This window comes from Balaenoptera acutorostrata, chromosome 5, assembly GCF_949987535.1.
Source record: "Balaenoptera acutorostrata chromosome 5, mBalAcu1.1, whole genome shotgun sequence".
Lineage (NCBI taxonomy): Eukaryota > Metazoa > Chordata > Mammalia > Artiodactyla > Balaenopteridae > Balaenoptera > Balaenoptera acutorostrata.
Genome location: NC_080068.1, coordinates 59,554,757 through 59,580,467, shown reverse-complemented (window position 1 = coordinate 59,580,467; position 25,711 = coordinate 59,554,757). Strand labels below are relative to the sequence as shown.

Here is a 25,711-nt window from a genome sequence, read left to right as displayed (position 1 = left end):
GTTATAAGTTTTGTTCTATATTTACAACACAAACTTTGAGAGTTATTACTTTATTGATACTTTGCCTTTCAAGAAAATGCAATCTTTAGAATGAAATCCAAGAGGAGCATGAATATGGCATGTTCTAATTTTGCATCCAAGGTACATTTATTGTACAAGAGCATTTAGGTCATTTGATCTGCTTGAATCGTGGCAATGTTGAAAAGGTCATTTTCATGTCATCTAGTTTAGTGCTTCCCAAACTATGTAGGGTAAAGTATAATTTTGGAAAAAATTATATTTTGTTGTGAACTAATACATTTGTAAAATACAATGAAAATAAATTGCTAAAAAAAATTAAATACTGATACACCAAATAATCCTAATTTTAAAAAGATTATTCGATTGAACAAGCACAAAATTACTCTTTCAAATTGTTATGACAGGTACCAATGCCCATTCCCAGCTAATAGATTATATAATGTACATAATGGAGATTTCAACCAATTATTGATATTACTGGGACAAAGAACACATCTGCTTATAGGGGATAATACTGGCACACGAAAGGGTTGCCATCTCAGTTGGACAATGAAGAATGAACATGAGTTAGACATAAGACTGTGACAGAACACTGCAGGCAGAGGAATCAAATTTGATCAAAACTGAAAGAAATGCCAATTCCAAGACTCTTTGGGACTAATGAGTATTATAGAATATTGAAACATGGAGTAATAAAGAAAAGGTAGGAGATAATCCCAAATATGTGAATCAGCTTACCTAAGAGTCAGAATAGAGTTAAAGAATGAAGAGTTTGGGACAAGTTTGTTTTTCAAGACTCCTACCTACAAAAGAAGGGCCTTCCAGGAAACTCAAATTTCTTATTCTCCATTGCTTGTCATCCCCATTCTAGACTAGATTTTCCCCCAAGTCACTGTACCTAAAGTAGTCTCATTAAATTCAACAATGAACGCTGCAGCATTCAATTCAAGGGATACTTATAGTATTTCTCTGTTTCTTAGCTGCTTTTGACTCTACTGATCTCTCACTTCTTACTCAAATATTTTTTCTTAAGCTTCTGTAATATAACATTTGCCATATTTCTTCTAACACTCTGGGGCGTTCTCCTTAGTTTCCTTTTTCATCTCTTCTTTATTTGAAATCTTTACATTTTAGAATTCCTCAGGTTTCTATAGTTGATTCTTTTCCCTTCCCATCCATCTTATTGTTCTCTCTTAATTTTATCTTCTCTACTCCAATGTCTGCAGAGGCCACCTGTATTTTTTAAAATTTTTATTTTAGTATAGTTACTAGAGAAATGCAGACCACCTATATGTTTTTGTTTTTTATTTATTGATTGATTTTTGGCTGTGTTGGGTCTTCGTTTCTGTACGAGGACTTTCTCTAGTTGTGGCAAGCGGGGGCCACTCTTCATCGCGGTGTGTGGGCCTCTCACTATCGTGACCTCTCTTGTTGCGGAGCACAGGCTCCAGACGTGCAGGCTCAGTAGTTGTGGCTCACAGGCCTAGTTGCTCCGCGGCATGTGGGATCTTCCCAGACCAGGGCTCGAACCCGTGTCCCCTGCATTGGCAGGCAGATTCTCAACCACTGCGTCACCAGGGAAGCCCTACCTATATGTTTTTACTTCCCAAGTCAACATAGTTCATTATGACCACCTTCCTGAGTTCTAGATCTTCACAATCAAAAGCCTACTGATCTCACAAAGATCTCCAACTTAAAATGAACAAAACTGAGTGTTTGTGTCCTCTCTGCTTCTCTACTTGTCTGAAAAATAATAGGAAAGAAAACTAATAGCAAACATAAGAATCCACAAAAAAAATTCAGTAAATTATAGCATCCTCAGGATCTACAGTTGCTCAAACAGCAATTTAACATCATAGTTACATCCTTCATGTCCCTCATTCTTGACAACCAAACAACATGTCCTGTTATTTCTATCTCCTAAGTGTCTGTCACATCCTCCTACTTCTCTTCATATTATTCACTATCTGGGCCACACATAAAAACCGTTTCTCCAGGGAGATTTTTCTGTTCCACAGACCAAGTTATCTTCCTTTGTTTACCACCCCAAATTACCTCGTTTTTCCTCTCACAATGTAGATATCTTTGCACCTAAAATTACTTCTACACTATTTGTCTTCCACAGGAGAGAATAAAATCTATGAAAATAGGAATTGTATCTGTTTATGTTAATGCATTATCTCAAACAGGTAATAGAACATTGAACACATCTCTCAACAAATATCTTTTGAACTAATAAATACTTGATTGTGATACTATAAAATGTCAAAATAGAGAATGGGAGAATGACTGAATCTGATAAGTTTCAACTATTTTCTTTCTAGAGGCATCCTCCAAAACTTACTCATCTATGTTGACCTTCTAAATGGAGTATCATTGCATCTTATATATTAGGAGATAGAAATGACATCTTCTTAGCTTAACTGTAAACAAAAACAGTTTTCTTAGATGGTGATACAATTGGAAAGTAGAAAAATATAGATATAATTTAGTTGATTATATGTAATGCTATATATTAGTTTTGTAAATGCCACTCATGAATAGGTACCTAGAGTATATATTTTTTTTCTCTACTATTAAATTGACATGCAATGTTTGTATATCCATTGGTATCTTTCATGGTATAACATAGTATAAGTAACCAATGCATATTATTTGTAGTATGAGAGTTGGTTATAGAATTCTAGAAACTGATGCTACAAAGATGGGTCCCTGTAACTATGCTTTCTAATTCTAATGCTTCCTAATCATTTCAGAAAGGGATAATAGTAACTATCATTTAAAAATGCCTAAATTTTTAGAGTCATAATAGAAAAGTATCAGTTCAGTTATTTTCCCACGTTAATGGAATAATAATATTTTAAAATATATTGCCACTATCTAAAATACAATGTTCATTAGCAGAAAAATAACCATGTGGCAGACAAGGTGATACATTTTGCATACAAATATAAAATCCTTAGATACTCCTGGAAGATAGATATTTACCCTACTTTGATTTGTGATTTACCCTACTTGGAAAACCAAAACTCAGAGTAGTTAAGTAATATGTTAAGGTGATAAGCCATTAATGATTTGCAAAGCTCAAACGCAGACACAAATATGTCTGACTTCAGAGCTTAAACAATTTTACCACATTATATATTTGGACTATATATTGTGACCAAATATATATAATAGGTCCACCTTTTCTGAGAGAAATATAAGTCAGAGCAGGTAATATTAAACACTGATTTTTTTGAAATTAGAACCACATGCTGTATTATGGAATTCTCAAGTATATATAAAAGAGAGGTTGACATTGGGAACCCTCTGGGTTCATAGAAAATGATTATATTAATTACCTCTTTTGGGAGGAACTATTTATTTTAATTTCTTAATTTTTAATGATGTAAAAATTTGAGCACATTTTGTCTTTATTATTAAAAGGAATTTAAAATATTTTTAATTTCTAGGTTTGAATATGAACTAATGCTATTTTATATTTATATATATAAAATAGAATGCTTAAGATCCTTCCTACCTCTGTCCTGAAACACATTGTATTGGAAGTCAGATGCCCCAATCATGAAATTAAACAGAACATGAGAATTTTGGCTAATGGAGGTCATTAATCTTTCACATTATAGTGTATAATAGTTAAGAGCAAGGCAGAGAATGTGTATTAACCAGGTTCAAAGCTTGGTTCTAACACACACTAAGTTCTTCTTTTCAAGTCTCTGTGCCACCTTTTCTTCATCTACACAGGGGAAGAATAATAATATCTAAATCCTTTTATAGAAAAAGATAATAAGGGGCAGAGGTATTGGACCATATCCAAGGAAAAAGAAAAAGCAGGCCACACTTATATTAAAATTGTAGTCTATGTAAATCCAAAGGTCATGAACTTTCAATTATATCATTCTGCATCATAAGAAATAGGATGAAGGGGATGGGGGTGGAGAGAAGAAAGGGGACTGGTATGGGAAGAAGAGAGTAACAAAATAGAGGAGGAAAAGAGGAATAAAAAACAGAAGAGAAGGAGAAAGAAGAGGAGTAATGGAAGAGAAAGAAGATATTGTTACTTGCTTATACATGAAATTCTGAAAACTGCCATTAGGCCATTTTAAGGCAGGTGCTATTCTCTTTTTACAGATGAGCAAATTAAGGCATAAATATGCTAAATCGCATGCACAAGGTGAAATATTAAAAGTGGCAAACTCAGACATTAAGAATTCTCAAATTTTCTAACTGAAGTATTAAAAGTACAGTTTTTATGTCTTACTACCCTATTATTCTCTCTACAGTTTTCTGGTGAACATTGGTATTTTTATCATTAAAAGGATAGGAGAATTATTGAGTACTTTATTTTATTCATAAGAAGCCTTTAAAAAACTTTTGAGAATTTTTACTTAGAGTATATAGGTGATAGAGGGCTCTTGAGGTCAAGTTCCTTGAAGAAAAGATTAAAGAAAAAAGAATGTGATGATATTGGAAATGTTTATCAACCCTAGCATTTTAGAGTTCTTTCCTTGCTCTTGAATCATCCACTTGTCACTAGATAAGCTTCTGACATTTTAAAAAATAGAAGTGAGACAGGAATAGTTAGCAACTGGAAATTATTCCATTTGACACTGTTAAATTTTTAAAATGTATTTTTCATATACATTTTTGATGTTCCAAAAAATAATTAAGGTGATATTTAACAATATTTTTAAAAAATCTGCTCTCCATTTTCATCATTCTTTATAGTTATATTATTTTAATTATTCATGAGAAATAACTACATCAGTTAAATATTCCCATCTGCATTTCCTTCTTTATGAAGAGCTTGTTTAGCCTTTGTAATCAGAACATGACTATTTGTTAGTAAATTATACACAGTACAAAGTTGAATTCTATACATTTTTGTTGGGAGCAAGCCAAGAGGAATTTGGGCATTCAGTGGAATGATTTAATTAAATGTCCTTTTATGTGAATATATTTACATTTATTTGATTTATAATTAGATTTAGAAAATAGTAAAAAGTACTTTCAAATATCATACTCCTCCATCCAGAAACTGTCGCTGCTAAACATGAGTGCATTGTCAAATCCATATATCCCTTGAACAGGCATCGATTTATTCAGTAAATATTGGTTAAACACTTTCTTTAGGCCAAGCACTGTTTTAAATGTTGGAGATACAGGAGTGAAAATACCCAAAGCCCAGATTTTGTGAAACTGGCATAATAGGGGTAGGCCAAATAATAACCAAAATTAAAAAAAGGAAAATAAGCAGTATGTTAAATAATGGTAAGTGTTAGTAAAGAAGTAGAACAGGGAAGAGTAATAGAGGATACTGGCAGATTTTGCAATTTTACGCAGGTAGTCAGGAAGGGCCCCAAGGAAAAAGTGACAGGTAAGTAAAGACCTAAAGGAAGACACTGACTAGTTCTGAGTAGGGAATGATATTATCTGACATGATTTTAACAGGCTAGTTCTGGTTGCTATGTAGAGAATATATTGAATGCGCTAAGGACAGAGCAGAGGAAAGATTTAGGAGTGCGGGCATTAGAGGTGGTGAAAATTTGTCAGTCTGGATATATTTGAAAATATCACCATGAAGATGGATTGTATGTGGGCTTTGAGAATAAGAGATGAGTCATGATGCCTCTAAGTGTTTGGTTTGAGCTATTTGAAAGATGTAGTTGCTACTTGTTGATTTGGAAAACTCTGTAGAAAATTTTTTTGGGAAGACAAAGTGCTCAGTTTTAGATACACTGTTTGAAATGCCTAGTAAACATCCAAATAGATGGATAGATAGATGGATGAATACATAGATACATAGATAAATACACAGATAGATACATACATAGATAAATGGATTTGTATTTCAGGGGAAAAGAATAAGCTGTAGTTTTATGTTTATGAGTCATGAATATGCAGATGATATTTAAAGCTATAGGACTCCATAAAGTAAATGATTAAAGATGTGGAAAAGTCCTGATGACTGAGTTGGTGACAGTCCACACCTAATAAGTCAAATAATGAAGAAGCAGCAAGAGAAAAGGGAGAAGCCAATGATGTGGGTTTTTTAAAAATGTGTGTGTTATTCTGGAACTCAAATAGCAAACATGTTTTCAGGAGAAGGATGTGCTTAGCAGTGGCAAATATTGCCCATATACTGAGTAAGTGAAGCATGAGAACTGACCTTTGGATTTAGCAAGGTATTTATCACTGCCTCACTGGTGACCTCAGCAAGTTCATATTCTGAGAAGTGATAGAGGCAAATGCCTGAATACAGTGGGTTCAGTATAGAATGAGAAGAGGAAAATGTGTACAGACAACATGACCACAATGAAAGTAAGGAGAGAAATGGGATAGAAGCTGGAGAAAATAATGAAGGCAATAGAAGGATTTGTGGTTCTTTGGGGTGTGTGTGTGTGTGTGTGTGTGTGTGTGTGTGTGTGTGTGTTTGTAAGTAAAAGAACATAATTCAATATGTTCTCTTTAATCCAAGGAATTCATTTAATGTTTTTGTCTTATGAATATCTTGAGTAAATACTTTGTCCATTCTGAAGTTAAAGTTATAATATCTAGATGCAAGCAAAATTTATGAGATCAGCATATATTACTAAAATACATACATCCTACTCATATTTGAAAATTCATATCTAACATAAGCATTATACCAGATCATGTCAATAGGTAATTGTCAAGAAGTCAAATTTACAGACTGTGCCAGTATCACGAGTTTCATCACTTATTTTTTCTTGGATTTGTATGCAAATTAAATTTCTCTTTCCAAGTGATTATTGAATTAAAAAAATTATTTTCCCTATTACGTTCAAGACACTATGCTAAATGTGTTACATATCTTACTCTTCACTTTAGGCTTACAAAATAGATTTTATTAACCTATGTTCTAAATAAGAGTCCTGGGGATCAGCAATTCAGTGACTTTCCCGAGCCTTTGATAAATATGACTGATGTAGCAGGGATTCAGTCCAGGTATACTTAGTTCCAAAATATATGACCTTGAACTTTGACTACCTTATAACATTATAGTTACTGAAAGACAGGGACTAAGTTATAAGCAACACTTCTTTTGAATACTGGGTAGAACCAAGTCTAATGAGACGCAATTAACATGACCTTACTCATAATATAGTTGTTAATTTGTCCAAGAAAAAAACAATATATTGGACAACAAACAAAATTTTTCTCATGTTTACAATCATTAAGCAAAAAAAAAAGTAAACTAATCCAGATTTATTTTTCTTTTAAATGTCTTGCCATTATTATAAGACAATTTACCAAATTACAAAGCTAAAACAAGACAAAACAAAATTTGTGCTGCTGACAAGTCAGAGATTTGGATGTAGTAAGTTGCACATCAGATGGTGTTGATTGTGCAATAAAGGCTGTGAGGAATCCAAAATTAATCCTCTAGCTAGCCTACTGAGTTTCCCTAAAGGTTTGCCACTGGAGATGCAATTACCAGGACTCTTAAAGTTCAAGTGTAACCAAATCCTTACCTCGAAAGAATGATGGCTTTCTGCATGCTTAAATTTTGTGCAGTTTAAGTAATACCTAAAAATGTAAAGCTCCATGTCTTAGCTTCAAATAAAAACTCAAAAACAGAAATTTTAAATGTACTAGGAAAATAATTAGGAGCCCAACATTTTCTCATTACTTTAAAGTAGATTTTGTGTTAACATTTAGACACATATCAGAAAAGACACAACCAGCCTCATTTTAGAATTTTGGTCTTTGGAAATCCTTGACAAGTATAACATCTATTCCATTTATTGTTTTATTCCCCTTCATTTCATTGTATTTTCCTTGTAAGTTTTAAATTTTCAGTAGTGAGAAACTGCAAACATCAACAACCTCTGGATGATAATTTTATTTTTAAAATTCTATGGATGTAGAAAAAAAACTTATGGTTACCAGGGGATGGGGGGGAGGGATAAATTGGGAGATTGGGATTGACATATACACACTACTATTTATAAAATAGGTAACTAATAAGAACCTGCCTTGTAGCACAGGGAACTCTATTCAGTACTCTGTAATGGCCTATATGGGAAAAGAATCTAAATAAAAAAGAGTGGATATATGTATATGTATAACTGATTCACATTGCTGTACACCTGAAACTAACACAACATTGTAAATCAACTATACTTCAATTAAACAAAATTGTCTTATTCCTGTATGATATAAAAAATACATTTTACTGAGATACTTAAAATAAATGGTAACATGCCTGAAGTTTGTAATTTAAGTCTATTATACGTAATTCATATTTATCATTTATACATGGCCCCAGTGGTACTATAGAAAAGAATATGATTTAGAGTTGCAAAGAAATGGTTTTGAATTTCATATAGTCCACATATGACCTGCATGAACTTGTAAAAGGTCTGTATTTTTCATTTCCATATGTAAATAAATGTTAATATTACACGAGTAATGGGCTGGTCATAGTGTTATAATTACTAAATAAGAAAGTATATATTATCTTCTTGGCAATTAGAAGCAAGTAAACAATTTCTTCTCTTTTCCTCTTATCTAGAAACACAGCTAGAGCATAGATAAATGGAATCAGTGATTGAATTTTAATTTTAGAACAACAGAAAAAAAACTTATTCAACCTGTCTGTAAAGCAAAATAAAGATATGTTTTATTAAAAATGTCAATCTTTCTCATAATAAATTGAAATACTAATGTTTTTTCAAACTTTAGAAAAACTGAAAATGACTAGAATATTGTACATACACATGTATATCTACAATACACACATATATTTGTTTTTTAAATTTTCTAACCTAGGAAGTATATATCTTATCTTTCCTTAGTGAAACATTGATATGTGATATGAATATAGAGGAATAGCATATTAAGCAAGACATTCTTTTTAAGAACTTAAACACTGTAGTTTTGAAATGAGTTAACTTTTCATAAAAAGTGAAATGGTTATATTTCAAGACAGTTAAATCGATTATAAATAATTTTCACATGACTAGATTTTATCACATATGCTAAATATTACTTTTAATAACTTTGGGGCCTTTTGCTTGCTGTTTTCTACAAACACTATTAAGACTCTATGAAAATTTGAATATGCAAGGAAGTACATGAAGAGAAAGATATTTTGTCATGTAGGCTGAGAAGGTGAGCACTAAAATTTTACCTCCTGCCAATGGCCAATGTTAGGAGGAAAACCAAAACCTAATAATTATTAGGTACCATTTAAATTGAGTATGAAAATTCAGTGAATATTTTCTACTGAAACAAAGTATATAAAGTATACTTTAAAGTATATTATAAAGTATCCATCCCACTCATCTTAAAATTAATATTAAAATCCAGAGATACATTTTGGTATTGTCTTATCAGCATTAAGCAAGTGATCAATAATCTTTGGGGCAAAAAAGAGAAGTTTAAATAAATAAATAAAACTCACCTTGTCCACAATACATATCTGCTTTCTGGTTTGAGCATCAAGTATTTCAATCTCAAAGTGAGTAGTTTTTGAATGTTTAACTGCTGGAGTTGATCTTAGAGGGCCTGCTGAGAGTATAAATTGCGACAAAGAGTGAAAATTTCTCAGGTCATTCTTCAGTATGGACCGTGTAGCTCCTGGGGAAATTAATTCTCTCCTGCGTTCTGAAGCAAGGAACTTGTGCCTTTTGAACATTGTGTGAACTACCAGGAGAATCTGTCTTGTCAACAGGAGACACTTGCAAGTGTGTTCCCTTCAAACAAGTTAAATACTGCTGGTGAAACCTGGAAAGGTCAAGTGGCATGCAATTCCAAGAGTTCAGTTTTATTTAGCAGGCTTGAAAACAATGACTGATCTCTTTCTATATATAACACACTATTGTGAATTGCTGCAATGTAGATTACTTGACCAGCATTCAAATTATTTCTAGCTTTCTCCTTTTATCTCTGCTTCTTAATATGGCCAGTAGTATCTGAAATTCCAAAGTAAGAAAAGAATAGACAAGAGTTTTATCTCTGAATTCACTAATCTTTAAACACATATATTATTATTCACACATTCACATGTAGATGTATTTAAAATTAGCATATTGCTTATAGTTAGATTTTAAAATACCTAGTACATTATTACATAACAACATTTTTTGGTAAATGCTGCCTAGGATAAAGATTTGTGCCATGTTTTGAATACACACATATACATCTGATAGAAAACAGACAAGTTCTTCATTCCGTACAGGGAGTAGAAAAATGGCAAATCATCTATGAGATTGGAATATATACAGAGGAACTTTATAATTTAAGGAAAAGGAAGTAAACCTTATTTTGACATTTTTATGCACATTACATCATAAGGAAATCATTAAGTTTGTATACAAAATCAGTACTGAACATCACATTTATCACAAAACTAGGTTATGGCAAATTCAAATAATTCAGAATGAACACTGAAAAGTGATAAACAAACTGGAAAGAAGTGTTTGTGAAAGATTCCAGGTACTCTGAGACCTGTAAATCTGGTGAAGGAACAACTGACAAAAATCCAAACTATAGTGTCACCGATTCAAAGGAATATTACAGGAAAGTATTCTGGGATGTTATTTTCAATGAAAACATGAAAAAGAAAATGGCTACAATAGTAGAGGGGGAAATCTAAACATCTACATGAAACTAATCTTAACTTTTATAATTAAATAAAATAATGTAGTTTTAAAAATTTGGACTGCACATTATGTGCTGGAGATTCACTTACACATTGTTCAGTTATCATTTTCATACTCTAGACCACCAGCACACTAATATTTATTATTTAAAGTAGAAGAGAGGGATGTATGTGTATATATATTTGTGCACACACACACACACACACACACACACACACACACACGCATTGTCAATTTTATCACCCCAGTTGTTCAGGACTTTAAACTTGGGATTACCCTTAACATTTCCCTTCCTCCCACACCTCAGATCTAATCCATCAGAAATCCAGAACACAATCCTATCACCATCTCCACAGCTAACTTCAAAGCATCAATCTCACCTGTATTGCTTTTCCAAACTGGCCTCCCTTTGTCAGTATTGTTCAATTTATAGTCTCTTTTTAAGGCAGCAGCTAGTGATCAATCCTTATATTAAAACAGGTAATGCAGTTATCTGCTTAACACACTGCTTGGGGATTCCTATTTTATGTAATGAAAAAGCCAAATTCCTCTGAAAAGGTCTACAAGGCTCTGCATCATCAGCATTTTTTTATATCTCTGATCTCATCCTCTTATCTATCCACAGTGCTCAGAACAGTGTCTGGCACACAGCAGGTGCCTAATACATATGTATTAAACAAATAATCAACTAATAAATAATCGATCAATAAATGTATCTTAACGGTGTAGGCAGAATGATGTAAATTAATTGCATGCTGAGGTAAACTACTAGCACATTATAGCAAGGTAACATAACTGTGCAACCCATATAATATAATCTTCAGAGATAGTTTCTATTTAAAAAAAAAAAAAAAGGAATAGTTGAAGGACACAGGTGCCAAACTGCAAGAGCTCCCATTGCCAACACTGGAATAATTCAAGTAAGAACATAAATACTGATGATAATATATTCTAACTCAAAGAACAGTGTAAATATCTGAGTCCATACTGTTATACATAAGTGATTGAATAAATAATAGATAAATAAATTGGGACAAGGGGTGAAATTTTCATACACAAGAATTGCAAATTATATATAAAAATCTCCCCTTGAATGTGGGTTTCACTTAAGTAACACAATGAATGGAAGTGGAAAATAGAAGCTTGATGGTGGAAAAACCTGGCAGGCAAATAGCATTTTAACCTAGAGGCCAAGTCTAATATCACCATGAAGAGTCATGCTGATATCATGTACCAACTGATATCATGAGATGAGGGTACTTCACCTCTGGGGTATTCTTCCAAAAGTTCATTACCTCAGTCTAACCATGAGAAAATATCAGACAAACACAAATTGAGGGACGTTCTACAAAAAGACCTAATATTCTCTCAAACTGTCAAGAATATAAAAAATGAGGAAAAATTGAGATACTATGGCAGATCAAAAGAGACTATGTAAAGACATGAATAAAAATGCAATATGGTATCCTGATTGTTTTCTGGAAGAGAAAATAAATGAATAGAAAATCCAGTAAAATAAGAATAACATCTGAAGTTTAATTAATAGTATTATACCAATATTAATTTCTGAGTTTTGACCAAGGTTATGCAAGATGTTAAGATAGGGGAAACTGAGTAAAAAACTACACAAAAAACTTTCTTTTCAATGTTTTTGTAAAATTATGCTAAAGTAAAAGGTATGAAGTAAACATATACTGACACATGCAAAAAAAAAAAAAAAGGAATGGAGAAAGAAAAAATGGGTGCAAAATGGCATTATTTAAAAGGAGAAAATTGTAGATTTTTGTCTGTGCTGGTCACCTAAGTTAAAAATTTTGGAAGAGAATAAAAAACATTTCAGATATTATGCTATTCATTGTTTCATTTTGTATTTTGAAGTAACTTTAAAAATAAAATGTTTTATATATGCTAAGGTGTTCTTTTAAGATTATTGCTAAATACATCGTAATGAAATTAATACCATGAATTACTATTTGTTTAATACTAGACCTGGCATACCACTTTGAACTAGATTGCAGTTTAAATATATTTATAATAGAAAACTATTATAAAACAATGCACTATAAAACAGGAATCTTTATTCCAATTGCATTTACTTACAGTAAAATGTGAAGAGGGGGGCTTACAATGTCATTTTTCTTTATCCTCATATTTTTCATTTCTTTTTTTTTTCATTTCTTTTTGACAGAAAGCATATTATTTCCGTTTATTTTCCATTTGAAGTGCTACTTCCTATGAGATCATTTAAAATAATTAATAGACATTTTTAGAGCAGTTTTAGTTCAAACAAAATTTGGGCAATTAAAAGTGCGGAGTTCCCATATATTTATTCTCTTCCCTCCCAACACACTATACATCCTATTATTAATATCTTGCATTAGTGTGAAACATTTGTTACAATTGATGAACCAATATTGATAGATATTTATGAATTAAAGTCCATACTTTATTTTAGAGTTTAGTCTTGGTGTTTTAGGACTAAACTAAACTAAAGTTCTATGACTTTTGACAAATGGATAAATTCATGTATCCACCATGATAACAACATACAGAATAGTTTCACTGACCTGAGAATGTCCTGTACTCTACCTTTCCATCCCTCTCTGCACTCCTCCTGAATTCCTGGCAACCACTGATATTTTTACTGTCTTTGTAGTTTTGCCTTTTCCAGAATATCATTAGTTGGAATCATACAGTATGTAATGTTTTCAGACTGGCTTCTTTCACTTAACAATATGCATTTAAAATTAGAGCTTTTTAAAAAATCACTGAATAATACCCCATTATATGAATGTACCACAGTTTACTTATTCATTCATCTATTGAAGGACATCTTCGTTGTTGCCATGAACATTTGTTTTCAGGTTTATGTATGAGTATAATTTCAATTTATTTGGGTAAAGAACTAAGAGTGTGATTGCTTAATTCAATGGTAGGCCTATGTTTAGCTTTGTATGAAACTGTCAGACTGCCTTCCAAAATGGTTGTACCATTTTGCATTCCTACCAGCAGTGAATGAGAGTTCCTGTTGCGCCACATCCTCTACAGTGTTTGGTATTATCACTGTTGCTGGAATTTGGCCATTCTAGTAGGTGTGTTGTGGTATCTCATTGTTTAAATATGCAATTCTCTAATGACAAATGATGTAGAGCATCTTTTCTTATGCTTATTTGCCATCTGTATGTCTTTGGTGAGGTGCCTGTCCAGATCTCTTGTCCATATTGTAATTGCTTTTTTTTCCCCCTACTGTTGATTTTTGAGAGTTCTTTTTGTATTTTGGATATAAGTCCTTTATCAGATATGTGTTTTCCACATGCCTTCTACCTGTTTGTCTTGTTTTCTAATTTTCTTAAGAGTATCTTTTGCAGAGCAAGGGTTTTAAATTTTAATGAAGTCCAACTTACCACTTTTTCTCATTCATGGACTGGGCTTTTGGTGTGTTGTTTTCTGTAAATTGTATGGTTTTGCATTTTACATTTATGTCTATGATCCATTTTGAGTTAATGTATGTGAAAGATATAAGGTCTGTGAATAGATTCATTTTCTTTTTGCATGTGGGTTTCAAGCTGTCCCAGTACCATTTGTTGGAAAGACTATCCTTTCTCCATTGGCCTGCCTATAATTGCTTGATTATACTTGTGTGGGTCTATTTCTAGGCTGTCTATTCTGTTCCACTGATCTATCTGTCTATTCTTTTGCCAACACCACATCATCCTTATTATGGTAACTTCATAATAAGTCTTAATGTCTGGTAATGTTGGCCATCTGACTTTGTTCTTCTTCAATGTTGAGGGTCTTCGTAGTTCAGTTTTTATGATAGATACTCCATGTATTTCCAAAATTGCATTGTGGATTTTCTAACTCATAGTTTCTTAAATTTGAACATCTCCATGTTAACAATGAATATTCTTATAAAATTATAATATTGGGAATTTACAGAATTGATACACTTTTGCTCTGAATCAATGGCAAAAATGTAAAAAGAAAGGACATTATGCCCATCGTTGGATAAATTATTCTCAGCCATTTTTCTGGAGAGTAGTTCATTTCTCTGTAGTTACATTTTTTGTTGATACTTTAGTCAAGTAATGAAAATTGTAATTATCCAAACATATTTGTGATATTTAACCACCACAGCATAAAATTCATGAGGCAAAGATCAGATCTAATTTTGTCCATCACTCTACCTTCAAGGCATAGTATAATTCCTGGCATATACTAAGTACTCAACATTGTTTGTTGAATGAATAAATCATCATGTGAATAAATTTTCCTCTTTAAGTTGAGATACTAATCAATGACATCACGATAAGGTAGTCACTGGACTCCTTTGATAATAGAAAAAACTTCATGATAAGACCTATGTCTTTAATCTGTACTGTCACCTGAGTAAATCCTCAAAGACACTAAACCTGGAGTTAGTTGGGTGAAAGAGAAAGAAATAGGAAGCCAAAGACAAACCACTTGTCATGGATATTTTTTGGTCAATGTTCATAAGAAAATTTTATATATAAGGTACAAAGAATTAGAGTTTAGGAAGTTAAGGTGGGAGCAGAATATTAAAATAAACATCAAGTCATACTATACTTGGACCTAGGCAAATATATAAGCAAGTAATATGTGTCTAGCAAATAACATTTTTAGTGGAAATAGTATGGGTTCAAGAAGTTCCTTGTAATAGTTAAATAGCTATGTGATGTCAAGCTTTCCATTATCAGTCACATTTTGATAACATTATGAATTTCACAAGACTCTTATGAAATATAGTCAGACAATGCATATAAAGTAAATAGAGAAGTTTCTGAAAAATGGAGGGCATTCAATATACACATACAACATACATTCTCAGTGTTGTCTCCAAAATCAGATTTATACCTCCCAAAATCAGATCTATGTTTTTCTTTACCCCATCACCCTACTCAAGCATTCAGATTATTCCTCTTCTCTACTTTTCTAAATCTAAATGGTTACAGTCACTGGAAAATGAAATTTACTCATAATTACCACACTGATGGGCCGACAGATTTCTAACCTAGTTCAATTGACTCCTTAAAATACCTGCAAGTATATTTATCATCCTCTTCCTCTATAAAGTTGATATAGTCTTATTTTTTTCTCTAATTTTCTCAATTTTAGTGATACCAATGAACTATGAAATGGGCTCTGAATCAGCAGGCTAAAGGCAGATAGAAAGGACTTCAGTAATATGAACATAAATTATTTTCTGAGTCTCCAGAGGATATGAGTTTTCCCAGAAGAATGTTTTATATCCTGATTTGTTACACAAGCTTCTTAAAGTCCTGAAACTACTAAGTGGTTAAAACCACTGATGTTAACATTTGAACTAATAGATAATGATTGAAACATTTTATATAATAATTGAGTATTTATTTTGGTTATATGAAATAAATTACTTGTAATAAAGGAAAGGATTAAGAGAGAAAAACAGGTGTTTTTACCATGACAAAGTTTCAGTTTTACAGTTTTGACCAACAAATTAGGAGAGTTGATCTAAAACAGTCATCAATAAGAAATAATGATGAATAAATTCATTCAGATTATAGATAAATAATAGTTGTTCTATTAAAAAAGACTGTAGCTGAAACGTAGGGGAAAGAACTCTGGAGTTAAATTCAGAAATGTAGATTCTTGGTCTAACTCTGCCAATGTCTGCTGTGTGATACTGGATAAACTGGGAAACCTCTCTTAATACTGGTTGTATCATTCATGAAATGAATGCACGCTCAGAATGATATCTAATGATCCTTCTAACTATAATATCCAAGTAATATTTAAAAGTTTGCTCCCTGTTTAAAATCAGCTATAATAAAAAAACAAATAGAAATAAGATCTGCATAGTAGTCTTTCCCTCACAAGATTATTGTACCATTAAAATAATGTTTGTGAAAATGAACCGTGAAATCCTATACATTATTAGTAACTAATAAATTAGACTGGATTGGAAGTCTCTCTATTTCACTAAGACTATGGTGAAACTAAATGGTTTCCTGAAAAGTGAATCAATTGAACGGAGATTTAATCATTTTTGTAAATTGAGGAAAACATAGTCTCATCTTGTGTGTACAAGGTTCAAGTTTCTTGTAAAATTAAAATATCTGTAGAAAAGGAAAAGTGCAAAGGAGATGGAACTTACTTCATATTCAGTTTCAAGCAGACCATGTATTTCTATTTAACTTGTCTTTATTTTTTTTTAATTTTGAGTTCAGTATTTACCAAAATGTTTTCTTTGGGCCATTTACATAAATTACAAACTCACCACAAACCATTTAATCTCAGTCTTTAACTCAGCTCTGCCTTCTTCATTTTTTCTTGATTGCACACTATGTTTTCATTACGGCAGTTGGCTGTGCCCTCTCCTGTGTTCTCTGATTCATCCCTGGAGAGTTTCCAGACATTCAGGCTTGCCCTTCCCAGAGTCTGCCACGCGATTGCAGTTGTTCTCTGATGTGTGTTGGCAAGTGCTGTCCTTTATTTTGGGAGCTGAGGCCATGCCTATTCCTCCTCTGTAAGGGATTTGTTGCCATGAACTGTGTGCACTACAGAGTTCCTTTCTCAATGTTGAAAGAAAAACTTGAAAAAAAAAAAAAAATCCAAATACCTGGGGTCTATATATTTAGAAGCAAATGCATACACTTTCTAGGCAGTTTTATCTCTACTTTGGTAAGTTGTGAGGAAATCATGGTCAAACAAAAAGTTTTCCATTTGAGAAATAAGGACTCAGTGTGTTCATTTTTTATTATGTACAGCTTCTTTCTTCATTGGGCTTGGGGGATTGAGGCCAGCACATTTTTTGGTTTCATAGATTTTCAAGAAAACTTAAAAACATCAGAAAGATAAGAATGAGACAGTACAAACAGAGTGAGGGTATTAACTCTTCATCCTCATAATTTAAAAGTCAATAATATTATTTTTATTTAGGTTTTTCATGCACATTTCAAATAATTTAAGTAGTATGACCTGAGATGTTTGAGGTGCATTTTCACCTTGAAGGAAAGAGGTTAACTAGCACTATTTGAAATATTATCTTGTCTGGTGATTCTCTGGGGTTGTAATGTTGTTTTCATTTTTATACATTTTATGCCACAAGATTTGCATAGTTTAATCTATTTAGAAAAAACAGCAGAAGTTATGCTTGTAGTGAAGTATTTGGTATTCACAGAATAATAGTCAGTGACCATGTGAGGCTTATTATGGTGCAGGCAATATACTCAGTGCTTATCCACATAGCAACTGTATAATATAGTTTTTATTATAGATGCAGAAAGAGGCACAGAGAATATAAGTAACTTCACCAAAGTGAATAGTCAAAAAGTGGCATAGTCACAAACCAGTCCAAGTTCTTAATCACTTTCCAGCATCACCTTTTATGGCCACATACATACACATACAGAGCTAAATACGTATGTAGGGATCTATTGTTTGTCATTGCATAGTTAAAATCATTCAACAAGCTATATGTATATACTATCAAAATATAAATGTGACTGCAAAATGATAAACACACACTTTGCAATGGCAAACACACAATATCATCTATGTGTGAGTATATCTATGCTTACAAATGCATGTGTGTGTGTGTGTGTGTGTGTGTGTGTGTGTGTGTGTGTGTGATATCTTAGAACAATTGATGCTGCTCTTTGGGGAGCTTGCTCTTAATGAAATAACAAACATAATGTCCCTTGACATATATATATAGGCTTCTGCTTCTCTGACTTCAATTCACTCTAAATTTGCACCATGAGTCAATTTTCCTGCCATTCCTACATCCTAGCCATTCTGGAATTTACTTGGGCCATAGTGATACCCAGAATTACACAATTTTCTTAAGGACTAAAGTAGGCCATCACAAGATCCTTCTGTTTACTATATAAGGAAATTAAACTGCACTATACTCAGAGCTATGTTCTTTTGTCTTTTGATTTGGTATATTATGCAGTTTCTCTAAAGGAATTGTATTTTCTTTAAATATCAGTATTTATCTTAACCTGTTTTTGAAAGAATACAGCACAATACCTAGTGTGTAGTATGGAAGGTGCTCAAAAAAATTTAATGAATGTACAAATGAATGGCAATATAAAAATTATGCTTAAGATGGTATAAAACAATGGGTAAGATATAGTTTTATGTTAATAAGTACAGTGAATATCAATATTGGGTTAGATTATATGTGGGACCAGAATATTCCTTTGATTATATTAGCAAAGAAACATCCAATCAAGAATAGTCATACTCTGTAGAGAACAAATGTATGGATACCAAGGGGGGAAGGAGGAGGTGGGATGGATTGGGAGATTGGGATTGACATATATACACTACTATGTATAAAATAGATAACTAATGAGAACTAACTTTATAGCACAGGGAACTCTACTCAATGCTCTGTGGTGACCTAAATAGGAAGGAAATCCAAAAAAGAGGGAATATATGTATATGTATAGCTGATTCACTTTGCTGTACAGCAGAAACTAACACAATATTGTAAAGCAACTATACTCCAGTAAAAAAAAAAAAAAGAAAAAGAAAACAGAAGAGTCATACTCAAACTCCGCCATTTCTGTCCCCTGGTAGAATGTACTGACAATAGATGAATTAAGAAATATCATATATCAGAAAGATATAAAATACAAGATTTTTATTGTATCTCTTCTCTTATTGGTCTATGCAATTACATAAATAGTGAAGAATGGTAATTCTTTACAGTAGAATATCAAGTAATAAGGAATAAGAGAACCACAAAAACACCATTTTGCTATCATTATATTAAAATTTTTCTGGCAAGAATCTTCAATGGACAATAAAACATGATATGTACATAGTTTCAATGTGTCTATCAAATAATCACAGATTAAAGAGGGAAAGTGGTAATGTTTCATTGAAGAAATATGGGAGCCATCACCATAAGTGATCTATATTAACATCAACAAAATACCATAAACTGATATCTTGTATCTCCTGATATGATATACTGAGAAGGCTATATTAATTCTGTAGTACTCCTTCCAAAAATAATTGTTCACTTTAATCATAAGGGAATGTCAGATAAAAATAAATAAGACATCTGAACTAAATTCCTCAAAATTACAATGTAAAAGAATTACTAAATAGCTGTTTCAGATGAAGAAATACTAAAGAAACATGAACAATAATTAATATTTACTTCTCAGTTGGATGCAGGATAAGGTAGAAATTTGTGTAATGCTATAAAGGATGAATCTGAGATAATTGAAGACACATTGAACTGTATATTAAATAATATCTTTGTATAAATAGTTAATGTTCTAAGTTGAATAATTTTTAACATAATTATGTAAGAAAGTGTACTTGGGAAATAAATGCTGATTTATTTAGGAAGAAAGCGCCTTGATGTTTGGAACTAAATCTCAAATAGTTTTAGGAAAATAAAATGTATTTATACAAGTCAAAAAATGGTAAATCTTGGTTAAGGATGTTCTTTATATTATTATTGTTACTCTTTAACCTTGTAACTACTTAAAAATAAGAAGTACTTTTGGTATAAATGAAAAAGGCTCAAACTATATGACTCAAAAGAGATGAAGAATAGATATATAAGGCTACAAGCTTTTAATTTAAAATGTATTTCTCATCTGCGATGAGATTAAATGGAAAAAAATAGTAGGGATCTGGAGTTTTCCTCCAGGTATCCATGGCATCTTGCAAGTTTGAACCTCCTAGTAAGTGTATTAGTAGCTTTGTTTCCTGGCTTGTCTTCAGAGCAATGAGTTTCACTGTTATGACATTACATCATTTATATTTTAGTGGTGTCTACACATAAAGGGCACTTTAGAATAAATTATAGAAATGAATAATTACCATAAAATTACTATGAAATTTACATTGCACCAATACCTTATACCAGGAACTATGAAAAATGCCATAAATTGTTTTTCTTCTAATTTAGAGTTATTTCTCTTGACTCTTTTCTTCTGTCTGTAAATAGTAAATCTGCAGGATGATTTTATAAACACTCTAAAGTTTGGTTCTAAATATCACATAGGTCATCAGCTAAGTGATGAATATTAATGTGCTTATTATTTCACTCCTGATTGATATAACACAATTTAAAATCTTTCTATAAACAAGTATGTGTCTGTTAACATTATTTTACATCTATTCAAGTTTATGTAACAAGTATTATGTCTATTAACTTTCTTGTTAATAAATCTTATTATTATGCCTGTCGACCTTAAAAGCACTTAAAATGAATAAGTTACTGAAAATTAAACTAAAATTTTTGAAGGTTAAATGCTAATGAAAAAGGAAAGTGCATATGTGTATATATGTAAATGTGATAATATTCATATATATCAAACTATGTATAAAATGAGTTCTTAATAATAAAAGTTAACAGAAAATTATGTGCTATAAAATCATTTCTCTTCTGCCCAATATGTATAGTAAAAGACTTTGTTTGGAAAGGGCTAATCTGTACATTTTGCCACCCACTCCTGACACATCTGTATTTAACTGGACATATCTTAGTGTCTGGAACTTTCCCTTTTTTCTTATTCTTCTAACACTTTTACCCCACTCTTCTCTCTCTCAACTGTTGAATTTTCTTCAGATACCAATAAGAAAATATAAGCAGTGGTAAGACAAGTTCCACATCTGTCAATAAACCTGCCTCTGTGCCCATATATTCCTACTTCTTTGCACTCATATTGCAAGACTGACCTTCTCCCACCTAAGGACAGAGCCTCCAATTGTACACAAATTCCCATTTCCTTTTGCTGGTTAAGAACATTGTTCCAGCAATTAGTCCTTTGTTTTCTGTATCATCATTTTAAATTCTTCTTACAGTATCATTAATATTAGCTTATAAATGTCATAATATCACTGATATTAAAAAATAAACAACTTCTCTTTACCCCATGTCTTCTTCCATCTATCTACCCTTTATTTCTATGTTCCTCTCTGTATAGAAACCCTTACAAATCTTATCTGAAATCCTTATCCCATTTCCTTTCCTCTTCTTACAAATCAAATTTTCAATTCTGTCTTCAGTTTTCAAACCAGTCTGCAGTGTGTAACCGAGTAAGTCACAATCTCTAAAACATTTTCAACCTTTGACCTCTGAGACTCCATCTCCCCTCATTCTTTCTTTATCACTTGCATAGTTTCCCAAGGATTTCTTTCTAGAATTCCTCCTGAACCCCTAAATGCTGCTGCTCTTCCCTTGTGTTAGTCCAAAAACTCTTGCTTTCTCCATATAACAATCACTCTCTAAGTAATACTATCCTGCTTTATGGCTTTTTCTTTAATCAACAAATATTCACTTAGCACCTGCTACGTTCCAGACACTATGCTGGGTGATAGTGTTACTTCAAAAACTCCTCGGATCTTTCTGGGTATTGTCTGAAACTGGCCCCCTTACACAGAGGGTAGGGAGAAACCTAAGAAAAAGGTAGCCACTCCAGATTGGCAGGGGTAACTTTTAAAAAGCAAGGGAATTTACTTATGAGGTTTGTCTTGGGCAGCCAAAAGACAAGTAGATTTCTTCACCTGCCCACCAGAACCTTAAAAGTTTATTTAGAGCCTAACTGGGTTCAGTCACAGTCACATACCAGTAAGGATAGCTTCACATTTCTATTTCAAGGTTGCATGCTTGGAGCAGCTTCTGGGAGCAGGGAAGGCAAGCTGAAAGCATATTCAAAGGACAGGGAGGGGGTGGGGAGCCTCCAATTGCCCAGGTCCAGCTCATGGGTCAATTGGTGGTCACATATTTTTGATGGCCTCCTTCAACAGGTAGAGATATATCAATGAACAAAATAAACAAGCAACCTGCCTCCTGGAGTGCACATTCTGTTGGGTAGAGAGACCTGTAATATACAGCAAATTATATAGTGTAGTAGAAGGTGGTAAATATTAAGGAGAAAAATAAATCAGTGCTAAGAAAAGTTGGGTAGGTGGTACTTGAGCAAAGGCATGAAGAAAGTGGAATAGTGAGCAATGGATTCTCAGGAAGTCATATACTTTTAAATGCAGCCTATGCATGGGGAAAAAAATCACAGCTCCAGCTCTGGTCTGTACCATAAACACCACACTCCCATGTCCAATTACTTACTTATATCTCATGTGGATAAATAACCTAAGAGACATCTCAAGTATGGCATGTCTAAAAACAAAACAAAATTTGAAAATCCTGATTTTCTCCGACATTCTCCCTGCAGTCATTTACATTTCAGTAAATGGCAATTCTAGTTTTTCTGACCAGCATTCATGTATCAACCTTATCTCTCTCCTTTCTCACAACCCATAGCCAGTCCAACAGCAAATGCTGTTGAGTTTATTGTTTAAAAATAACTGGAGTCTGAGCATTTTCACAACCTTCACAGAAAATGCTGTGAAGACGTCACATCGCTCAACACATCATCATCTCTCATTTTGAATATGGCAATAACCTCCAAACTCCTATTCCTTCTTCTAATCTTGTTTCTCAAAAGCCAAGCCCTGAGTAAACCAAATCTATCTTATCATCTCCCTAAAAAGTAAACGCAAAGATAAGGTACACTGCAGAGTCTTGTACTGCTGGAGCCCCCGTCTCTTGTCTTTCCCCACTGTTCTCTTTGCTTACTCTGCTCCATCACTCTGGTTCAGCTGTTTCTGGAAAACATCAAGCATCTCTCCCCTGAGATTTGCAACTTGTCTTCACTCTCCTTGGAGTCCAATTACTCAGATAATTTGCAAGACCACTTAAAAATTTTTTTCCAGGTCTCTGCTTAAATATCATCATTTTAAAGAGGAAGTTCTTAACCATTCTGTCTCTATTGGCCATAAGTCTGGGTCCTTATCCTCCATCGTTTCTTCCGAGCACATATCATCATTTGACACATTAAGAATGTATTTTAAACATTCTCCTCCTACTTCCACTGGAATATAAGCTCCACAGAGTAGGAAGTAATCTGTTTGTTTACCATGGTATATTCAACACCAAGAATAATTGTCAGGCATATAGTAGGTATAAGAAAAATATTTATTAAATGTATCTTGAATAAGTTAAACATGAAACAAAGCAGACAGTCTAAATGTACTGCAGATCATTGTAGCTGAAAGTAGTCTTTAAGATTTAGTAGTTTTGTAGCTATCAAAACCAAAATGGACAAGATACACAATAATGTATGTATATGTAAATATACATGTATTTGCCTCTGCATTTAGAAAATTTTTTAGACCAGAAGCTTTTCTTAAAAGAATTTCTAGGATTTTTCTTGTTTCTTCAGGTAGACTACATTATGCAAGTATAATATAGAATAAGTAATATTTCTTAGCTGCCAATTTAAATAGATATCTTGAATTTTCCATGTAGTAAGTGAGAAAAAGTGTGGATGTAGACCATCCCAATTTTGAGAACAGACACAAACACTGGCTAGCTAATGTGTTCAGCAACAGTTTAAATTTTTAAATGTGCTTATACATCACAATTCTTTAAAAAATGTTTTTAGTAATCATGAAATTGTTCTTTAAACAAAGTTATGTATATTTTATTTAATGCACTATCCCACAGCCTCTCATTTCCCCCTAATCCACATCATAATTATATAAAGTATTTTTTTTCAAATTTCTAAATATACATTTTTCTCATAAAAATCAACCTGTGTCATTCAGTATTTCATATTCTCCACATCGATGCTTACTAGTTTGGCAAAACTAAATGATCTATTAATCCAGTTACTCTGATAAAGAATAATATTGAATAGAATATTGACATGAAAATTTAGAATCAATAGAGAATGGAAAATAAATACACTACCTGGCATAATAAGGAACACATGGGGATATGAAACTTTTCCCACAGCACTAAAAAAAAGACTGCTTACCTTTTGCAGAGCGACAATATATTTTTACGGTAAAAACTAATGTGTACTGATGGCTGCTTCAGTAGATTCAGATTTGGGGTTTTCTCTTAAATGTTACTTTCCCTTATGTGCTCAGCCTGTAATGGGTTTATGGTCCATACTAGTGTTACATTACATAAAGTGTTAAAGTTTTACAACAGTAAAATAACATATTTATCACACATGTATGCTGCTCAGACTCACATATTCATTCTATACCACTTTTCATTTCAGCTTGTTATAAAGTCTGACTAATTTTTTTAAGATATGCTCTTTAGATTACTAAAGCAATTAATATCCATTTATACTGTTTGTAATAAATTTGTAAATTCTATGTCTGAAGAGATTTCAGGAAAGACGCTTCAAAGTTATAGGATCTTACTCTTCTAGTTCAAATCTGATTAAGAAAAATCTAAGCTAATTTTAAAATACAGTTTAATCATCATATTTGATTGTACATTCATTTCACTGAATGTATGTTTTTGAAAAACTGAAATATAATTTTGTTTGATTTTCTACTTAATAATTACATACTTTAATTGAAGATCCAATGCCAACATGAGACAAATAAATTGACATTTTTAATAGTTCTCTGGCACTATCATTAGTCATAATCTTAAACTGTCTGTGGCAGGTCATGTTGGATGTTGAAAACTCCATTGTGTGGAATAGCTCCTGGCACACTGAATTATTTGAATTGTGTCATCATTAGTTTAGCAAATAAGTCATATGCTATGAGATAACGTTTGCTTTTATTATAGAAGGACAGAGAAGAACTAACTATATTCTTGATTCAAATTACATTAATACTATTTCAATTTGTACTTCAGAAAAGCATACAAGTTGATTTTGGAAAACAAACAGCAAATAAATTATCACATTTTGTGTAATGCCATTCATACACTTTCTAATAATCTTAGCTGCTCCTCAAAACAATCATGTGTAATAGGGTTTTTGTGTGTGTGTGCTTTTAAAGGTTTTTTAATCTTCATCAAATAGAACTGGATACAGCAAACCTTTAACTGGTGGTTAAGCAATTTGACAGAGTTATAAAAAGGACACATCTGGGCTTGACTCCAAGTCTTCTGAGGAAAATTTAAATGACTGCCTGATACAAAGTATTTCAACCCAAAAGTTTGTTCAGGAGAAAATATGAAGAGAAGCGAAAATATTTGTAAGCAA

General features: G+C 32.4%; 1 protein-coding gene across 2 annotated transcripts in view; it reads right to left on the bottom strand.

Moving 5' to 3' along the window:
* Window positions 1-9,767, bottom strand: part of TECRL (trans-2,3-enoyl-CoA reductase like) — a 109,964-nt gene extending 100,197 nt beyond the window's left edge. For both annotated transcript variants that reach the window (XM_007193542.2, XM_007193543.2), the window contains exon 1: window positions 9,455-9,767. In XM_007193542.2, the coding sequence (XP_007193604.1) occupies window positions 9,455-9,688 (234 nt within the window). In that variant the 5' untranslated portion in view covers window positions 9,689-9,767. The remainder of the gene's footprint in view (window positions 1-9,454) is intronic.
* Between the last annotated feature and the right edge of the window lie 15,944 nt (window positions 9,768-25,711).